Source organism: Quercus lobata, unplaced genomic scaffold, assembly GCF_001633185.2.
Source record: "Quercus lobata isolate SW786 unplaced genomic scaffold, ValleyOak3.0 Primary Assembly Scq3eQI_275, whole genome shotgun sequence".
NCBI classification, from domain to species: Eukaryota; Viridiplantae; Streptophyta; class Magnoliopsida; order Fagales; family Fagaceae; genus Quercus; species Quercus lobata.
In genome coordinates, this window is record NW_022154868.1 from 1 (window position 1) to 16,747 (window position 16,747).

General features: G+C 34.7%; 2 protein-coding genes and 1 non-coding gene across 3 annotated transcripts; 2 read left to right on the plus strand and 1 right to left on the minus strand.

The window, feature by feature from the left end:
- Positions 1 to 35: 35 nt before the first annotated feature.
- Positions 36 to 5,625, plus strand: LOC115973524 (protein HEAT INTOLERANT 4-like; the record flags this gene model as incomplete). The annotated part of the gene is made up of 9 exons (XM_031093787.1): positions 36 to 199; positions 445 to 504; positions 1,286 to 1,344; positions 1,625 to 1,704; positions 1,872 to 1,910; positions 2,229 to 2,291; positions 2,395 to 2,442; positions 2,532 to 2,660; positions 5,202 to 5,625. Coding segments are annotated over 9 exons (690 nt in total), but the record flags the coding sequence as incomplete, so codon positions are not given.
- A 1,719-nt stretch (positions 5,626 to 7,344) lies between these two features.
- Positions 7,345 to 7,425, plus strand: TRNAL-AAG. The gene has a single exon. It is a non-coding gene; the product is annotated as a tRNA-Leu (tRNA).
- A 1,449-nt stretch (positions 7,426 to 8,874) lies between these two features.
- Positions 8,875 to 12,944, minus strand: LOC115973523 (protein CPR-5-like). The gene is made up of 5 exons (XM_031093786.1): positions 12,512 to 12,944; positions 11,350 to 11,406; positions 11,040 to 11,075; positions 10,157 to 10,891; positions 8,875 to 9,683 (listed from the first exon to the last, which is right to left on the minus strand). Exons 1-5 carry the CDS (start codon positions 12,911 to 12,913, stop codon positions 9,147 to 9,149), a joined length of 1,767 nt encoding a protein of 588 aa, XP_030949646.1. The 5' UTR covers positions 12,914 to 12,944; the 3' UTR covers positions 8,875 to 9,146.
- Positions 12,945 to 16,747: the final 3,803 nt, after the last annotated feature.

A 16,747-nucleotide genomic window follows, 5' to 3' on the forward strand; every position in this document is an offset into this window, starting at 1 on the left:
TTTTTTTTTTCCATAACTCAACAAATATTTCATGTTTCTGGCTTGTTAATCTGTTTTGGATTCCTGTTTTACAGGTTGTATCTCCTTTCCCTCCCTCTGATAAGATAGGGATTAACTCAGTTCAGAGAGAGGCTGAAGAAATTATCCCCATGAAACAAATGAAAATGGACTGGGTTCCTTATATTCCTCTTGAGGACAGGTATGGGATCTCTATTGTTTATTGCTGGGTTTTTTGAACTGATATCATAACATATTTCTTATGGGCATCTTCAAAAATTTATTTGTTGATTTCTTTGTATTAAGAGGATGTTGTGGGTGTATAGCTAATATACTTCATCTGTCCCCTTTGTTTTGTTTTGTTTTGGTGGTTTTTGTTTTCTCCTCATTGATACAATTTGATTTTTTTTTTTTTTTGATGTCATTGTAAATATAATACTTCTACAGAGATAGCCAAGTTGATAGGCTGAAGTCTCAAATATATATATTAAGATGCACTCAAAGAAGGTACCATTTTGTCACTTTCTCTCTTTCCCCTCTTTATATATATATTCTCTATCTCCTGCATTTAGTGAAGGTACTATTTGGATTCTTTCTTTCTTTTATGTTGGAATGGCCCTATTAGCAGATTAGAGGCTTCCTATGGTTGATATAGGTAGTTTATGACTAAATTTCTGGTTGTGGATGAAAAAAAAGGTGAAATTGATTTTGTTTTTGAAGGGTTTCATTAATTGAAAAGATGTAGATGTTACGGAAGTTTCTGGGAACAGTTAATTGGGAGTGTGGCTATGTGCTAAATTAGGGATCACAGATGTAAAATGTGTGGGCTTTGGGTTTGCAATACCATAGGCAAAGGGAGAGGGTCTGGGATTGAAATTAAGAAGGAAATCTAAAGTCAGGGGTGCTGCTGTTCTGGGCCAGTGATAAGTACCAAGAAAACAAATTTAAATCTTCTTGGATGTTATATGGTCTTGGATGGTTTGTTTGTAAGAGTTTTTAACTAGGATTTTGAAACACAAAAAGACATTTAGCAAACTTTAAGGATTTTACATAGGGTTCTTATATATGACAAGACTAAACCAGTTACTATCATAAAGAAACTAAAACCTAAGATGTAGTATTAAGAAAATAGCCTAAGATGGGTCCCATTTGATCCCCATATTCAATTTAGACAATTTAAAAAAAAAAATATTTTGTCTTTAAGCTTGTTTGCTATTGATAAAGCATTATTTTTGCTAATGGATTCAATTTTAATTTGGATACTTGTTTGTATGAATTGTTTGTGCAGGGCTGCTTTAAAGCATTTGAAGATAGACCGTCTCAAGAAATATGAGTACTGCTTGCCTTGTTAGTTCTCAAACTTCTTATTGATCTTTGCTTGGATGATGAACATCTTTTTATCAATGACTTCAATGTAAAAAGTTCAAATATGGATTAAAATTTCTGTGTTTCTTTCGTTGGCAACTATGTAGACAATCCTGGAAGATTCAGAATAAGATATATTTTACTTGGCCATATTTAATCACTTTATTTGGTTATTAAGGCGTACAAAGATTCCCTTCATGTTTATCTCTGTTCCATAACATGTTACTTTGCTAGCATCTGATGTGCTTCATTATTTTGGCAGATTTCTACCAGCCATTCAAGGAAGATGAACTTGAGCAAAGCACTGAGGTTCAGATAATTTTCCCAGTAGAACCAAAGCCGGTAAGTTACAAAATGTGATGGAAAAAGAACTGATGCATATGATGGTTTGGATACAGATGAATTTATGTTTACATACAGTCAGTGATGCTCATTGGAGTTGGAATAATTGAGATAGATGGACTGCACAATTTTTTTTTAAACTGATCATTCTCTTTTGGTTCCTGTAGATTTTCTGCGAATTTGATTGGGAGTTAGATGAGCTTGAGGTACAGAATTAGCCTTTTTATATTTGCATTCTAGTATATCTAAGACTGCTACAGTTGTGAAGTTGTAATAATGTTGTCTCCTCACTTCAGTTTATTTTATACAAATATTATTATAGTGATGCCAATTATCCCATTCCTGGGTGATTTTGTGCCCAACATTGAGTTTCTGCAGATTTTTCTCCTTTCCTTTGATCTTGGGATTACTATTCCATTTGATGGACTTGTTCCCTAAATTGTTTCCCCTTGCATTGATTTTATGATTGAGTTTTGTTTGCTTACATTATTTGCAACTTACTGAATTGCACCTATAATTTGTAGGAGTTCACGGACAAGCTGATCCAGGAGGAGGAATTGGCTGAAGATCAGAAGGATGCCTTCAAGGTAAAAAACTAAAAATGAATGATATATGAACAACTAATTATTTTTCTCTCTCTATAAGCCTTTACTTGGGGTTTGAGCTGATGCTTTTTTTTTTGTCTTACAGGAGTTTGTTAAGGAGAAAGTTCGAGAAGCGAAGAAAGCTAATCGTGAGGTAGTTTATCTGGCAGATACAGTTGCAAGTTTCTCTGTTTTAGGAGCATAAACTCTGTTGAGCAGTTTTACTAATTCCATCTTTTGTAGGCAAGGGAAGCCCGGAAAAAAGCCCTTGAAGAGATGACTGAGGAAAGTAAGGCAGCGTTTGAGAATATGAGGTTTTACAAGTTCTACCCTGTACAAACACCAGATTCTCCTGATGTATCGAGTGTTAAGGTAAATTTTTGAAAATCATTGCTCTATTTATTAAAAAAATGCTAGGATTGCTGAACTATTATTAGAACCTTTTCTTGTCAAAGCAGCCTTGCCTTAACCTGCAAAACTGATGGTTTTGAGTAATAATAATTTCTCATGTCTTACTTTTATTTGTATTTTCTAGAATAAGGTCACCAGCTGTTGGTCCAAATGAAAATTATTTCTCCCATAAGAATGGGTGAAGGGTGAGATTGTTGGTTTAAAACCCACTGGGTGTATACAACTTGCCAATAAAAAAAAACCCTTATTACCAGAATAAATGTCTTTAATCTGTATAGAGATGTATTGCATGCTGACAAAGCATGTAAGGTCAAGATGCATTTGTTGTTAACTCTACCTTTTACAACTTGTTGTAGTCATACCAGTTTGTGGTCATTTTGACTGTGATGTTTCTAGTTGTTTATATGGGCTTGAATGTGTTAATCTGATGGAGTAGGATGATTTCTGTTTGACTTGGTGCACTTAGCTGAATTTTTACTAGTCATGGTTTAGCAAAAGTTTGCTATTTGGTAATTCATTTTGTGAATGATTGAATCAGTTGATTGAGTTTGTCTTAACCTGGAGGATTTTATTAAAGGTTTGAACTTTAGGATTCTATGAAGGTTTTACTTATTCAAAAAAAGAAAAGAAAAGGTTTCTATGAAGGCTTCAACTCTCTAAAAGGTTGTACCCAGTGCACAGTGTTTCCACTTTTGCAGGGTTTGGGAGAAATGATTGGTCTACAGTTTTATCTCCAATTTTTTTTTTTTTTGGGGGGGTGGAGATTGATTCCCAGACTTGAACCCATGATCTGTTGGCACTTGCCATTGCAGCAAGGCCCGACCTTTCAGGTTTCAACTTTCTAGTCAGGCCCTTTACAGAAGAATACAGAAAACTGCATTCTTTTGTATTCTTAGTCTTTAGAAACAGAAAAAAGTATTCCGGTCACAGCATCGAGTTGTGGCCTTATTTTGTAGGAGTGCATTAAGTTTTAACCACTCCTGATCCTGCCTCCTTTCTTGCATGCCAAAGAAGAAATATAAAATAGAAGAAAAGGGGCCTCTAAAATTGCTATTCATGCTTTAATCGTACATAACAGAGTTTGGGCATAAAATAATCTTAGAACCTGAACATCTGATATGACAATTCACTTCAGTGTCTACTATAAGCGTGCTTACATGATGCTGTTAACATAGTCAAATCTTCTGTTCCTTTCCCTCTTGTCCTAATTAAATGTGAAATTGGTGCTTACTGCATATATTATTCTTTAAGGATAATTGGCCAAAAGAACACTTTAAATGAATGACTCAAGCTTTCAGTGTTCATGTATTTCTCAAACTTGAACTCCTTTTAAATTATTTGCTTCAATTTGTGTGGTTTTAGTAGGACCAAATAAACATTATCTCAGATGAAGCTTGTATTCTCTGATACTAAATATCTGGCTACCTGGCTTGACAAAAGTTTACTGACTGTTCTTATTTTTTTTCCCTCTAAAAAAAAAGTTATGTTTCTTTTTTAATATAGTTTTTTCTCTTTATTGTGGAAGCTTGGGGTCTTAGAATTTATATACACTTGAAATATAAAGGCTAAAGTATACTTTTGACTTTACTTTTTAAAGTTTTCATTTTAACTACTTATAAAAAAATTCATTCAATTCTTTATGTTTGATTCCATTTTCATATTGGTGTTGTCGTTCATTTTCATTAGTAATCTGACTGTTACATGCTCTTCGTTTTCAACTATTTCATGGAATACTATCACCAAAATGCAGTGGAATGTAGGAATTTTATTGTTGTAGTGGAAAAAACATATTTTGGATGGTCATATATGAAGTGTCAAAATAATATTTTTGTGCCATGAAGGGTCAAAATGGAAAAAAAAAAAAAAAAAAACCCATACTTTAAGGGTAAAAAGTGTACTTTAGCCAAACATATTGCTTAATATGATTAATGAGAATAGGGCCAAAATGAAAAGTAATAATTTAAAATGTAACGCTTCATAAGATGTATCCTTCTTAAATTTTGGGATTGTATGAACATCACTTTCTTCATGTCAAATTCAAATTAGCAAAATTTCCAACTATGTTTGCACATGCAAAGTAAAACAAGAAAAGAAAGAAAGCTGAAATAGTCATTTGGTTACTGTCATTATGCCTAGGCAAATTTTCACATTTAAACATAATAAAGTTCCAATTTTTGCCCCTGAAAAACATAAAAGATGTAAGTGGAACTTTTTAAATGAGGGACAAAAATTGAACTAAAAATTTTCATTAGAGGTGTTCCCTATGGAAAGTATTTGTGGAGAAAAGCATCCTTGGGAGAGAAGAGTGTTGTCTTATGGTCTAGTCTTGGATTGGTTGCATATTTTTTGTGAGGGCTTTATGACAGTTTTATGGAAACGAGATTTTTGTTTATCAGAGCATTACTACGAAAGGTGGCCATGTCTTTCACAAGGTTTTAACTTTTAACTGACTTTGTATTGATTAAATTTTCTGATTGCTGGTTTTATTTTTTTGCCTTGCAGGCTCCATTCATAAACAGGTATTATGGGAAGGCTCATGAGATTCTGTGATTGGTCTCAAGACCAATGTGCCTGAGAGATGATCTAAGCCCACTATGGTAGCATCAAAGCAGTTCAGATGCTTAAAGATTTTGTTTATTACGCAGAGAGTTGGGAGGCAAGCCCCTGTTGCCTCATCATATATTTCCTTGATCAGAGTTTAGGTGTCTCAAAAGATGTAAACTAGTATTAGTTTCAGAAGTTTTAGATCAACAATTGTGGTGCTCTCTCACCCTAGGAGGAAATTGTAAGATACAATCTTGAGGCTTTTCAAATTTCATATAAAATTTTAAGCTTCCCGAGTTGCAAACTTGCGACGGAGTTGGAATTCGGATTACTAAAATGTCAAACTTTACAAACAAATAAGAAAAGTAACGATCTTTTTAAATATTGTTTCTCTTTTAACCAAGAGCAAATCATTACACTTAATGAAATGCGACGTGTAATCTGCAAGGTACAAAGAGAATATGTAAGGGCGAATTCCTTTTCCTGAGGCTGGGAATTCTATAAATGTACAAACCCGGGGTTTTCCTATCGTAATTTAGTACCTACTACCAAGTATGGAGCTTCACAAGTAATGTCCTATTTACATATTTTCATTATTGGCGTACCTTGAAAGAGTCTGCCTAATGAGAGCTAAGAACAGTACTTGTCTCTCCTAACATACAATTTAATGTCAGCCACAAAGATGACCGATGGCTGGTTAAAACTTTCACCTCAATGCAAGGAGCAACTCCACGTCCATTTAGTTTTAAAAAAAATCACCAGATCTAGTGGTATCTGTCTCTCCACAATAGGGAGAGTGCAAGTTTGAACGCAAGGGTTTTAATCGCTTTGAAACTAAATACTTTGCAGTAGGAGTTTATCTTTTAATATATGTTTGGTAGATTGCGCTTAAACCCTACAGGTTAGACATGGTTTCAAAATTAAATTTCACAATTTCAAAAGTTCTATAATTAAATCATACAAATGTTATGTTCATAACATTTTCACAAAAAATTATAAGTGATAAGTTGTTATGAATTGTTATTAATAAATAAAAAAGTAATTTCAGTACTATGTTTAAATTAAAATCAATAACAACTTCTCACTTATAAATTGTTGTGAAAACCAAAGGCTTTGTAGTTGAATTGACACTTTCCTATGCACAAAGTGCCTGGGGGTCTAGGGGGGAAAGGGTTCGAACTGCGGGGTTAACAGCATATTGTAATTATCTCTAAAAAAAAAAATTGTTGTGAAAATGTTGTGAAAATATTGTGGAAGTAGCACTTCTCATTTAAAAAAAAAAAAAATTTAAATCCAGACCATAAACTCATTACAAGTGAAGTTGTTAAAAGATTATATTTAAACTAAACAAAAATAACTTATATATAATAAGCACATGAGTTGAAATAACCTTACTTTATCATTTTGTTTTAGCATCTTCCTGATTATGTCATGCAAATAAATTTATCATTTATGGTTTGAATTAAAACATTTTGGAAAATTTATGGTTTCTAAAGCGTTAAGGTTTACCTATGAATTATGGGGCTTAAAATGTAATTACATTAAAAACAAATTATACTATTTTCGTTTCAAGTAGCAACTTGTAACAACCAATTTACTGTAGCTTAGTGAAAACTTAATTGAAATTGTTGGTTTGAGACCCTCTCATGGAAGATGGTATATGGTGTGACGGGTATATAACGTTTATCTCCTATGGGGTGAGTTCTACACTGGTTTACACTAGTTACACCAAAAATTCCTCTTATGGAGAGAGAATTAAATTTCTTTATTAAATTACAATTTTGTCCTTAAGGTTTGCAGTTAAAATAATTTGGTTCACCAATTTTAATTCGGATTTCAAAATGTTCATTCAATCTATTTTGGCTACTAATCTAGCCATTAGTACTAATAAAATGATGTTGTTTCTTTTGGTTTAATTTTTTTTTTCTATTAACAATTAAATTTGCCATCAACTTGAATGAAATGGCTATTTTGAAAACGGAATCAAATTGAAAACCGACAAAATTTTTGAGTGGAAAAAAGTATAATTCAATCAAGGAAGATAAAATATATGTTCTATTATACATTCAAATAATGAATTCAGCTAACCATCAACACCAAAGTTGAGATGGCCGAGTTGGTCTAAGGCGCCAGATTAAGGTTCTGGTCCGAAAGGGCGTGGGTTCAAATCCCACTCTCAACAATGTTTGTGTTTTTTACTTTTTCTTTTTTCACCTCTAGTGGTATGGTCTTAACTAAAGTCCTAAATTCTAGCAAAAGAATTTCCAAATAACAATATAGCAACCAAGTAAGCATATAGCCCAAGCTCACTAGTTGCCTTTTTATTATCCAAGTTTGATTGTGCCTCAAACAATAAAAAGAATATGTTAAATTAATTTATGAAACATAGAAAAGAATCCTAGACAGGAATATATTGAACTAGCAAGTTAATCCAGAAACTACAAGAAAGGGAGAAGGCAACTGTCATTCAAGGCAATTCCATATTTCATGAGAATGGATCCAAAGCTTTAGGATTAGGATCAGACATTTAATAGCAGCTCAATTTAGAAGCAGCAAGAAAAAAAAAAAAAAAATCAAAAGAATCGAAATAAAGTTGGTATTAATTTGATGAACACTTCATGTGCATTTGGAAAAAATTATTTTTTCCAACTTATTTTATTATTTAGCTTATTTTTGCTATTATTCAAAGGTCTCACTGCACTTTTTGATACTATTCATAGGTCTCATTGTACTATTTCAGTTAACTTTTACCTTTATTTACAGTACTTTCAGCAAATTTTTTTCAGTTTTAGCAAAATAAACGGATCTCAAATAGACCCTTTATATGATTTTGCAAGATTTTGCCATGACAAAACCCAAATACAATGCCCTGCATATGACGTATCATCAACTATTAGCTCAACATATGATAACCTCTTGGCTTGAAAATCCTAACTTTAAACAGTAAAATTTATATCTGATACAGTTTCCAGTATTTTGCAAACTTAAACTGCAAAAAGAATAAAGAAATCAATGTTTTGTTCAGTACTATAAACCACCACAGTATCTCTTTTTTCTCTTTGCCAAATGAACACCAAAATTTGTATGTTATTGTGGTTTCTCAAAACTCAATTTGAAACACATCTAGATTGTTACATACAAAGACAGTTGATGAAGATTTCATATATATATTTTACAACAAATTAGTTTTGAGTTAAAACTTAAAACTCTAAGTTCTCTTTTTCTTCCCATTCTCACAGCAATCAAATAAATGGCTTGTAATGCCCCCACCCAAAAAAAAAAAAAAAAAAAAAAAAAAAAAAAAAAAAAAAATATGCTGGGACGAAAGTGCATGAAGATAATAGATCATGTTTCGGCTTTCCTTAGATTTGACCTCACAATAGAGTTAAATATTCTCTTGTCAAAAGAATAATTGATATCAAATGTTTATTTTTGCTCTTATCACCTTTAAAAAGGATTTCTTTGGTCTCTAAACAAATGTGTAGTTTGGCACTCTAAAACACAGGCTTATCATTTCAACAGAAATCAGACAAGGAGGAAAATATTTATGGACATAGTTCTCTCTCTCTTTTTTTTTTTTGATAATTCAATCGTTACAACTTACAAAAAAAGTGGGGGAGGGGGGGTTGGATTCAAACTTTGGTTCTCCTTATAAAAGGAGACCAAGCTATGTCACTGTGCCAGACTAAAACTAAAATACAACAGCTTGATGTTACAAGGATATTATAATAACTGATACATTAATAAATGACCCAGCTATTCCAGCAGAGTTTTCACCCAAAATACAGCAATTGTCGGCGGCTTTTGATATAGTAGGGAGTAGAGACTAATAAGTTATGCAGCTCAAAGATCCAAAAGTAACATTGATACAGAATGTGTAAAAGCTCTTCTTGCTGCTCCAAACTATAGTTCATTACCAGTAATTAGATAATCTGTCACCAGCAGCAAAATGTGATCTTTCCACTCACCAAGACTTGCAAAAGGCACAAGACCACAGAATAGTGGTAGAAACAAGAGCAAGATGGCATAGAACAGAAATCGGCGGATCCAGTGGGGAAATATTGCATTGCCTTTTGTCCCTTGAGATAAATTTACAGAACCATGAAGGAAACGGAACAAGGTTGATGTACAGACATTAGAGAAGAAGTGCAGCACACAGAGAATCTCCCAATATAGGAGCCAATAATATCCACTCCCTCCCAGAGTATCTACACAAAGCTTGCCTGCAAAACCACAGGCAATTCCTAACAGCAAGAGCATGACCGTAACAGGCATTATCTGTTTTGTAGTTGATGAGCGCTGGAAAAGCAACAAAGCAATTACGATAATCATGAAGACACCAAACAGCATTCGACTCACAACTTGAACCTGACACCGAAGGACATGCAGCCCTGAATTGAAAGATGCCATTGGGCTTGGGATCCACCAAGACTTGGACTCCTGAAACAGGAAAAGCATCACCAAACATTTCCTAGACAAGTAAAATAGCATTGGGAAGAAAATACAGCCAAAATAAATTGTCATAAGTGGAGTGTTGTCTGGCTGAAGCAACTGCTACTGATTTTTTATTTTTATTTTATAAGCAAGCAAGTGCTACTAATCTCAAGAATATATTTGAAGATTTGGATTTTTTTTTCAAAATAGCAGCAGCAGAATTTTTTTTTTTTTGAGCCATTAAGATAAGACCTCAGACAAAACAAGTCCTAAACTAATTTTGGAGAACTCACATTGTTTTGCATGTATCATTCTATTTTGGATGAATGTATTTTTGGGATACCAATTTCATTGATAAACCACATATTTTGACAAATACACCTATTTCTTATTGTTTCCATATTGAACCTAGAAGCACATCTATGATGTTATGTTAGCAGAAATTAAAGAAGTTGAAAGCAGAAATAAATTGTACTTGCCTTGGGTGAAGGTGTACAAGATTCAGTAGCTTCAGTAATCCTTTTGTATGAAAACACATAAGTGCCATATAACAGGGAAGCTGACATGATAAGCAAACCAGCAACAAGACAGTCTATGCACTTTCTAAGCAGCTCAGAATGTCTTGTCTCTTCTAACTGACTCTGGAATTTTTCAGCTTTAAAAGATGCCTTTGATATTCCCATGGCTAGTTTTGACCTCTCTAAATGATTCGAATCATAGTTAAGAGCCAGCTGTGTCTCTTTCAACTTCAATCTTTTCATAGTAAGACCAAGCTCCAAAACTTTAAGGTTATTAGAACGAGCTTGCTCTATGAGAGAATTCTGAATACTGCCATGCATGGACTGCTCAATTGCAGAATCAGATATGCGTGGAAAGACACAAGCCACTTGATTTGTTTGCCCATGAAGGGCAAGTTCCTGAGTAATGGAACCAGTTAGCATATTCTCTCTCACCTCTTCAATGGTATTTAATAGATCCTGAGTTGCAAAATTTTGCAAGGCTGCATCTGACTGAAAATCTTCTACACTGGAGTTGTTTGTACATCCTCCCTTATCAAGAGTCACAGCTGGAGTAGGGCCTTCTTCATTAAGGTTGTTGAAATGATGTCCCCCACTTTTTACATGTGATTCATTGATCAATCTAAGGGTCCTCAAGGTGCTCCCAAATGACTTCTCAAAGTTCCTCATAAAACAATCAAAATTTACACCAAAGACCTGCAGCCACATAGGCAATCAAGAGAAGAGGCAAAAAGATACCACTTTAGCAGCTTGTATATGGGTGATGTTGATATGAACTTCAAGGGGAAACTTAACTTGAAAAACCAGAGTCATGGATGAGTCAGCAGTTTAAGGTCTGGCTTACATTGACTAAAGATTCTCTGACAGCCGAAGTGCAGATCTGCAAGTAAGAATAAATCAATTTAGAAGACATGTCTAGAAGGTTGCAACCCCCACAGTAATGAAAAGTTACCAACTGTAGACATTTGACATGTGAATCACTGATGCCTTGATAAGCAATAATTAAGAGCCCCACTGAAATATTCAGTGATCAAATTAAAGCTTTTGGGGCATGCCAAGAATGGTACATGGGAAGGACCCATGAATGCACATATCCTTTGGTGGAAGGCAAAGTTTAATAATCACAATATCTGATAAGAGGGCTATAAGAATACCGTTGAAAGATGATCGATAGACATCCTTCCACCTGCTGTGTCTTTCGTTTCCAGAACCTAAAATCAACAAGTACAACATTCATTTGTTAATGCATAATTTTCTCTTATGGGATCTCACATAAAAAGTTTGATAGTATGGTATAGTATAGGTTAATGTGTGGGAATCACTAGAGCAAGACGCTAAATACAAATAACTTGAGCCACAGATACTGGCTTTTAAAGTGCTCAAAGACTTTTATTCAATAGGGACCATACAAGACACAAGACACCAAGTCTCAGCACTGATTTTAAATGACCCCATGCAGTGTTTACCCCATAAAAATTAAAGCTAATAAAAATGAGAGAATTGACACAGAGCTCATAGAAGTAACTTGAAAACTTAAACCATCACATAATTAAAAAAAAAAAAAAAAAGCCTTCATATTAGGAACTTAAGTTCAGACCAATAATTTTGAAGATGCCCATAGGTCACTCCACACACACATCAAGACGTGCAAAAGTTGCTCTCTTCGGTTTTTTTTCCCCCTTTTTCCTTGTAAGTGAGAGCATGAAATTAAAAATTTTAAAGACGGATAAAGTCCCTCAAACCCTAACTTTTCATACAGTACTATCATGTAACAACTTTCTTTGACCTTCAACTGCATTCAATCATTCACAAAACCCAACATCATATGATAAAAATAAGAATAAAGAACAAGAATTGCAGACAAACCCAGCATCAAAATGAAAACTTTCCCAATGATCATCCAAGCAAAAAAAAAAAAAAAAAAAAAAAAACTCTATGCAACAAATGCCTTGTTTCAAAACATAACCTATCACTGAATTGTTACCTCAATCTCAATGAGCAATAGACTTTCAATGCATTTAAACATTCATAGATATCAAAACCCCCAAAAAGCAAAACCCTTTAAACCCAATTCCAAATTTCGAAACTTCCCATTCAATCAAAATTCAACAGCATATGCTGCACATCTGACACAAGAGTAAAGAATGAGACTTTACAATCGAACACAACATCAAAATCGAAACTTTCACAATAACCCACCAAGCAAATCACCAAAATACAACAAACCCAATAATCAAAATAACAAAAAAACCCAAAATTTTCAAACTTGATCAATGAAATAAATCACACACAAAAAGGGGGGTCAAAATTTCGAACCAGAGCAACAACAGCTGCAATCGACATTCCGAGAGGGAGAGCGATGGCGTCCACCTTGCCGAGATTACGAGGCGGCGCCGCGCCAAACAGAGGCCTAGGGTTTCGGCGTCTGAGAACCACGCGCGTGCTCGAAGATGATGAGGATGAACATGAAGACGAGGAATGGTTATCATAATCTTTAGATACCCTTTTCTTGTTATTGTTGTTCTTCGTGATCAAGATAATATTTTTCTTCTTCTTCTTCTTCTTCTTTTTCGTATTCTTGTTCTCTTCACCGTTGTCGGTGGGACCCGTGGTCGTCGCTATAAGAGGAGGAGGATCTTGGACCATCGGATTGGCAATGGAATCGACGGCGGGAATGGAGGATTGTTGAGGCGAAGAAGAAGGAGCCTCCAATTCCATGGAGATGAGAAGGTAGCGGGATGGTGGGAAAGTCAATTTTGAATGTTGCAATTATTATAAAAATAAAAAAGGACTGAGTTTGGATCCACGTTGCGTTTGCTTCCGTTTTAAATGTGTTTGGATAGAACTTATTTTGCTGAAACTGAAAATTGAAAATATTGTAGCAAAATAATTTTTAAATGTGTGAATAGTGCTGTGGGACCTATTTTTAATGAAAAAATTGATAAAAAATAAAATTTGTGGGTCCATAAACAGTGCACATGTGTACTGTTCACTACAGAAAGTCAACATTTGTGGTTACTGTTTAATAAACAGTAACCACAATATTCGAAAAACGCGTGAAAACCAAAAAAAAAAAAAAAAAAAAAAAACAAAAACAAAAACAAAAACGCAAAGTAGAAGACGTTGAATACAAACACACACTTAAGTTTCCTGCGTTTGTTTTTTTTTTTTTTCACGCCTTTTCCCCCAACAAGCGGTACTATTTATATACGGTTCATAAACAGTAATGGCAACTTTTGACCGTCTTTCGTGAACAGTATATTTGTGCACTGTTTATGGACCCACAAATTTCATTTTTTTTATCAATTTTTTCATTAAAAATAGGTCCCACAGAACTATTCACACATTTAAAAATTATTTTACTACTGTATTTTTCAGTTTTTAACTGTATCCAAACGGATCCATAGTTTCGAATTGAGAGAATTTAAAAGCGAAGAAAAGAGAGAGAAAAACTATAACAATAGGACTTTTTAGGTTTCAAATTACAATGACAGTCCAGGTAAATGCTGTTTAGTTGCTATTTCCTCTTTATATTGAATTTTTTTTTTTCCAATTAACCTTAAATTTTTAAGAATTTCTTTAGTTGTCACGTTTCAATATTATTTGGGAAACTAATATCTCGAGTGTTTAAAATTTGAGATCAAAGGTATAAATCGAGCTATTAATCCTCGAGTTTGGGGTTTTTCATACAGATATGTGGACAAATTTTCCATGGGGAACCACTTTTACCATGTAGAAGTCGAGTTTATAATACTCGATTATAAACTCGAGTTACAAAATCTTTATTTTTGAACGATCAAAATCACTCAAACACGCTTTCAAAAATCTCACTCAAACACCAAAAACACTCACTCTCACACTTTTAAACACGGTTTCAAAAAACTCACTCAGACACCCAAATCACTCACTCTTACACTCAATCACTCTCCTCCTTCAGATACCCAAACCCTCACTCTACTGGAGACGATCCCCTCATCGGCGGCCACTCATTCAGACACCCAAACCTTCACTTTATTGGAGATGCTCCTCTCATTGGCGGCCAGAAAACCCTCAGTCAAAATCCCGTTAATCTTACCCTTTTGTCAAAATCCCTCCTTGTTTGTCTCCTTTCAACATCCCACCAACGAAAGCTTAGATCTGTTCCATAGAGCACCCAAGTTTCAATTTTTAATGCATGCTTTTTCATTTTTATGTTCATTTATAGTTGGACCCAATTTCTTTGTTCTTTTGATGGATTTTATTTGATGGATTTTATTTGGTTTGTACCCATTTTTTGTTTCATTAATTGTAACCTTGGAACCTCTACTTAAAAGCTCCATAAGAACATTGTGGGACATGCTAAATTTTTGATGAACAATATTACATTGGAATTTTTTCATAAAGCTTGGTGGTGATTCTAGAATAACTCTAGGTGGTGAAAGTTAGGGTTTGTTAATTTTTGAGTTTTAGTGCGGTGATGTTGGTTGAGGATTCAGTGGTGGTTTTTAGGGTTTTGGGCAATGATAGGGGGATTTGTGCCCATGGGATCATGATAGTTAAGTGGTGGTGATAGGCTGATGGCTTGATAGGTTTTGCCTGGGTGTGTGTTCAACTCTGTCATCGATTGTTGATGACAATAGTTTTTATTTATTTATTAAATTTTGGATGTTTTGGGCTGTTGTTGAGATGTGAATCTAGTTAGCTTTGAGATTTGAATGGTGGTGATTGTTGGCTGAGTTGCAGTGGTTTGGTGATGGTGGCTTGACAGATTGTGGGTTATTGTAGTTAGTGGGCTTGTATGATTTGGTGGTGGTTGGGTGGTTTCTTAGGGAGTAGATACTGTGAATTGGATCGGGCTTTGCTTTTATACCAAGTTGATGTAGCACAAGTTCAAAAGAAATTGAGGGATGCAAATAGAACTAAAAAATGATTGCCCTTTCTAGTAGCTAGGTTTTGATAAGGAAAATAATTAAACCATAAACATAGTCCCACATAATCCTCAATTATAATAAAATTACATTAATAGAAAGCAATGTTAGGCTCGTAGACTAGTTTTTCTAGATCTTCTTAATCACTCTCCTGCCTTTATACGTAAACAATGAGGGTTTTATTGGGGGCACTTGGCAGCAACATGACTAAAACCTTGAAATTTAAAGTATTTGACTCAAGATTTCAAAGTGAGGGATTCATTAACTATTTGATTTTTGTCTCTTTATGGTTATTTTGCTTTTTTTTTTAACATTTTTACGTGCATTAAAATGTTACGATGTGTTTATATGATCTCACACTAGCACTCTTTACGATATGGATCCTTAGATCGGTGAGGAACCAGAGATCATGTGCCTTGATCCCATTGATGCCTCAGTGCTGACTTAACAACCACATCATTGATCAATCGATATTTGGAATGGTGAGGTGAAGTATCTAGTTCTAACAACCGCTTTAATTTTTATGTTCTTTCTGAATTTTAAAGTTCTTTCAAAGCTGTATATCTAGTTCTAACAACTGCTTTTATTTTTATTGATTTTGCAGGAACCGAGGCCACTTGATTGCCGTGGTCGCTTTAAGGAGATAGCAAAAATATTGATGCTGAACAATCGAGTGATTGATATTATCAAGTTGGTGGATTGTATAGGTTCCCGTCTAGAGAGATAGATCATGGTCTAATATTGGCCTTAGTTGAGCGATGGCAGTCGGAGACCCATATGTTCCATCTTCCATATGGTGAGATGTCAATCACCTTACAAGATGTGGAGGTTATTTTGGGACTTCCTATAGATGGTGAGGTCTTGGTTGGGCTGACTGGGGGGGGGGGGGGGGTTGGAACACTATTTGTGAGGAGTTGCTTGGTTTTGAAGTTCTGGAGAATTTGAATATTTTGGTGGGACAAAGAATTCTCATCAGCTGGCTTCTTCAGCACATTGCAAACCCACTGCCTGACGATGCAATGGAAATTCAGATACATCAATATGTCTGGTGCTATATTTTAGCGCTATTACGGGATACGATTTTCATGGATAAGTCGGGAGATAGGGTGCATTTGATGTTCTTGGAGTTCCTGTGGAACCTTCGTGATCCACCACAGTATAGTTAGGGTAGTGCTTGCCTGGCATGGTTGTACAGAGAGTTGTGTCGGGCAAGCCATAAAGAGTTAAGGCAGATTGGTAGGGCGATGCAATTGGTCCAGTATTGGGCATGAGCGAGATTCCCATTCTTGTGCCCGAAGATAGAGCCCTTACCTGTATTTGGTTATGGCCTAGCACCAAAAGCTCCACTTGCATTTAAGTAAGTATTTTCATGATATTCACTTGTTATACATCGTACTTTTCTTAGTAACTAAGTGGTATTATCTTATTTACTCATAACTGTAGGTGGGTGTGGGTGCCAAGTCTAAAGAGTAGGCCATCCGGCGTGGTGTTGGTTCGCTATCGCAAGTAATTAGTTAGAATGCAACCAGGTAATAATATAGCTCCAATCTTGTTTGTAATGTCTAACCTTTTACTTACTAAAATAGAGGTTAGATGGTACCTTCAAAGTGTGGGGGTGTGGCTGTTTTAAAGAGTAATAATATCT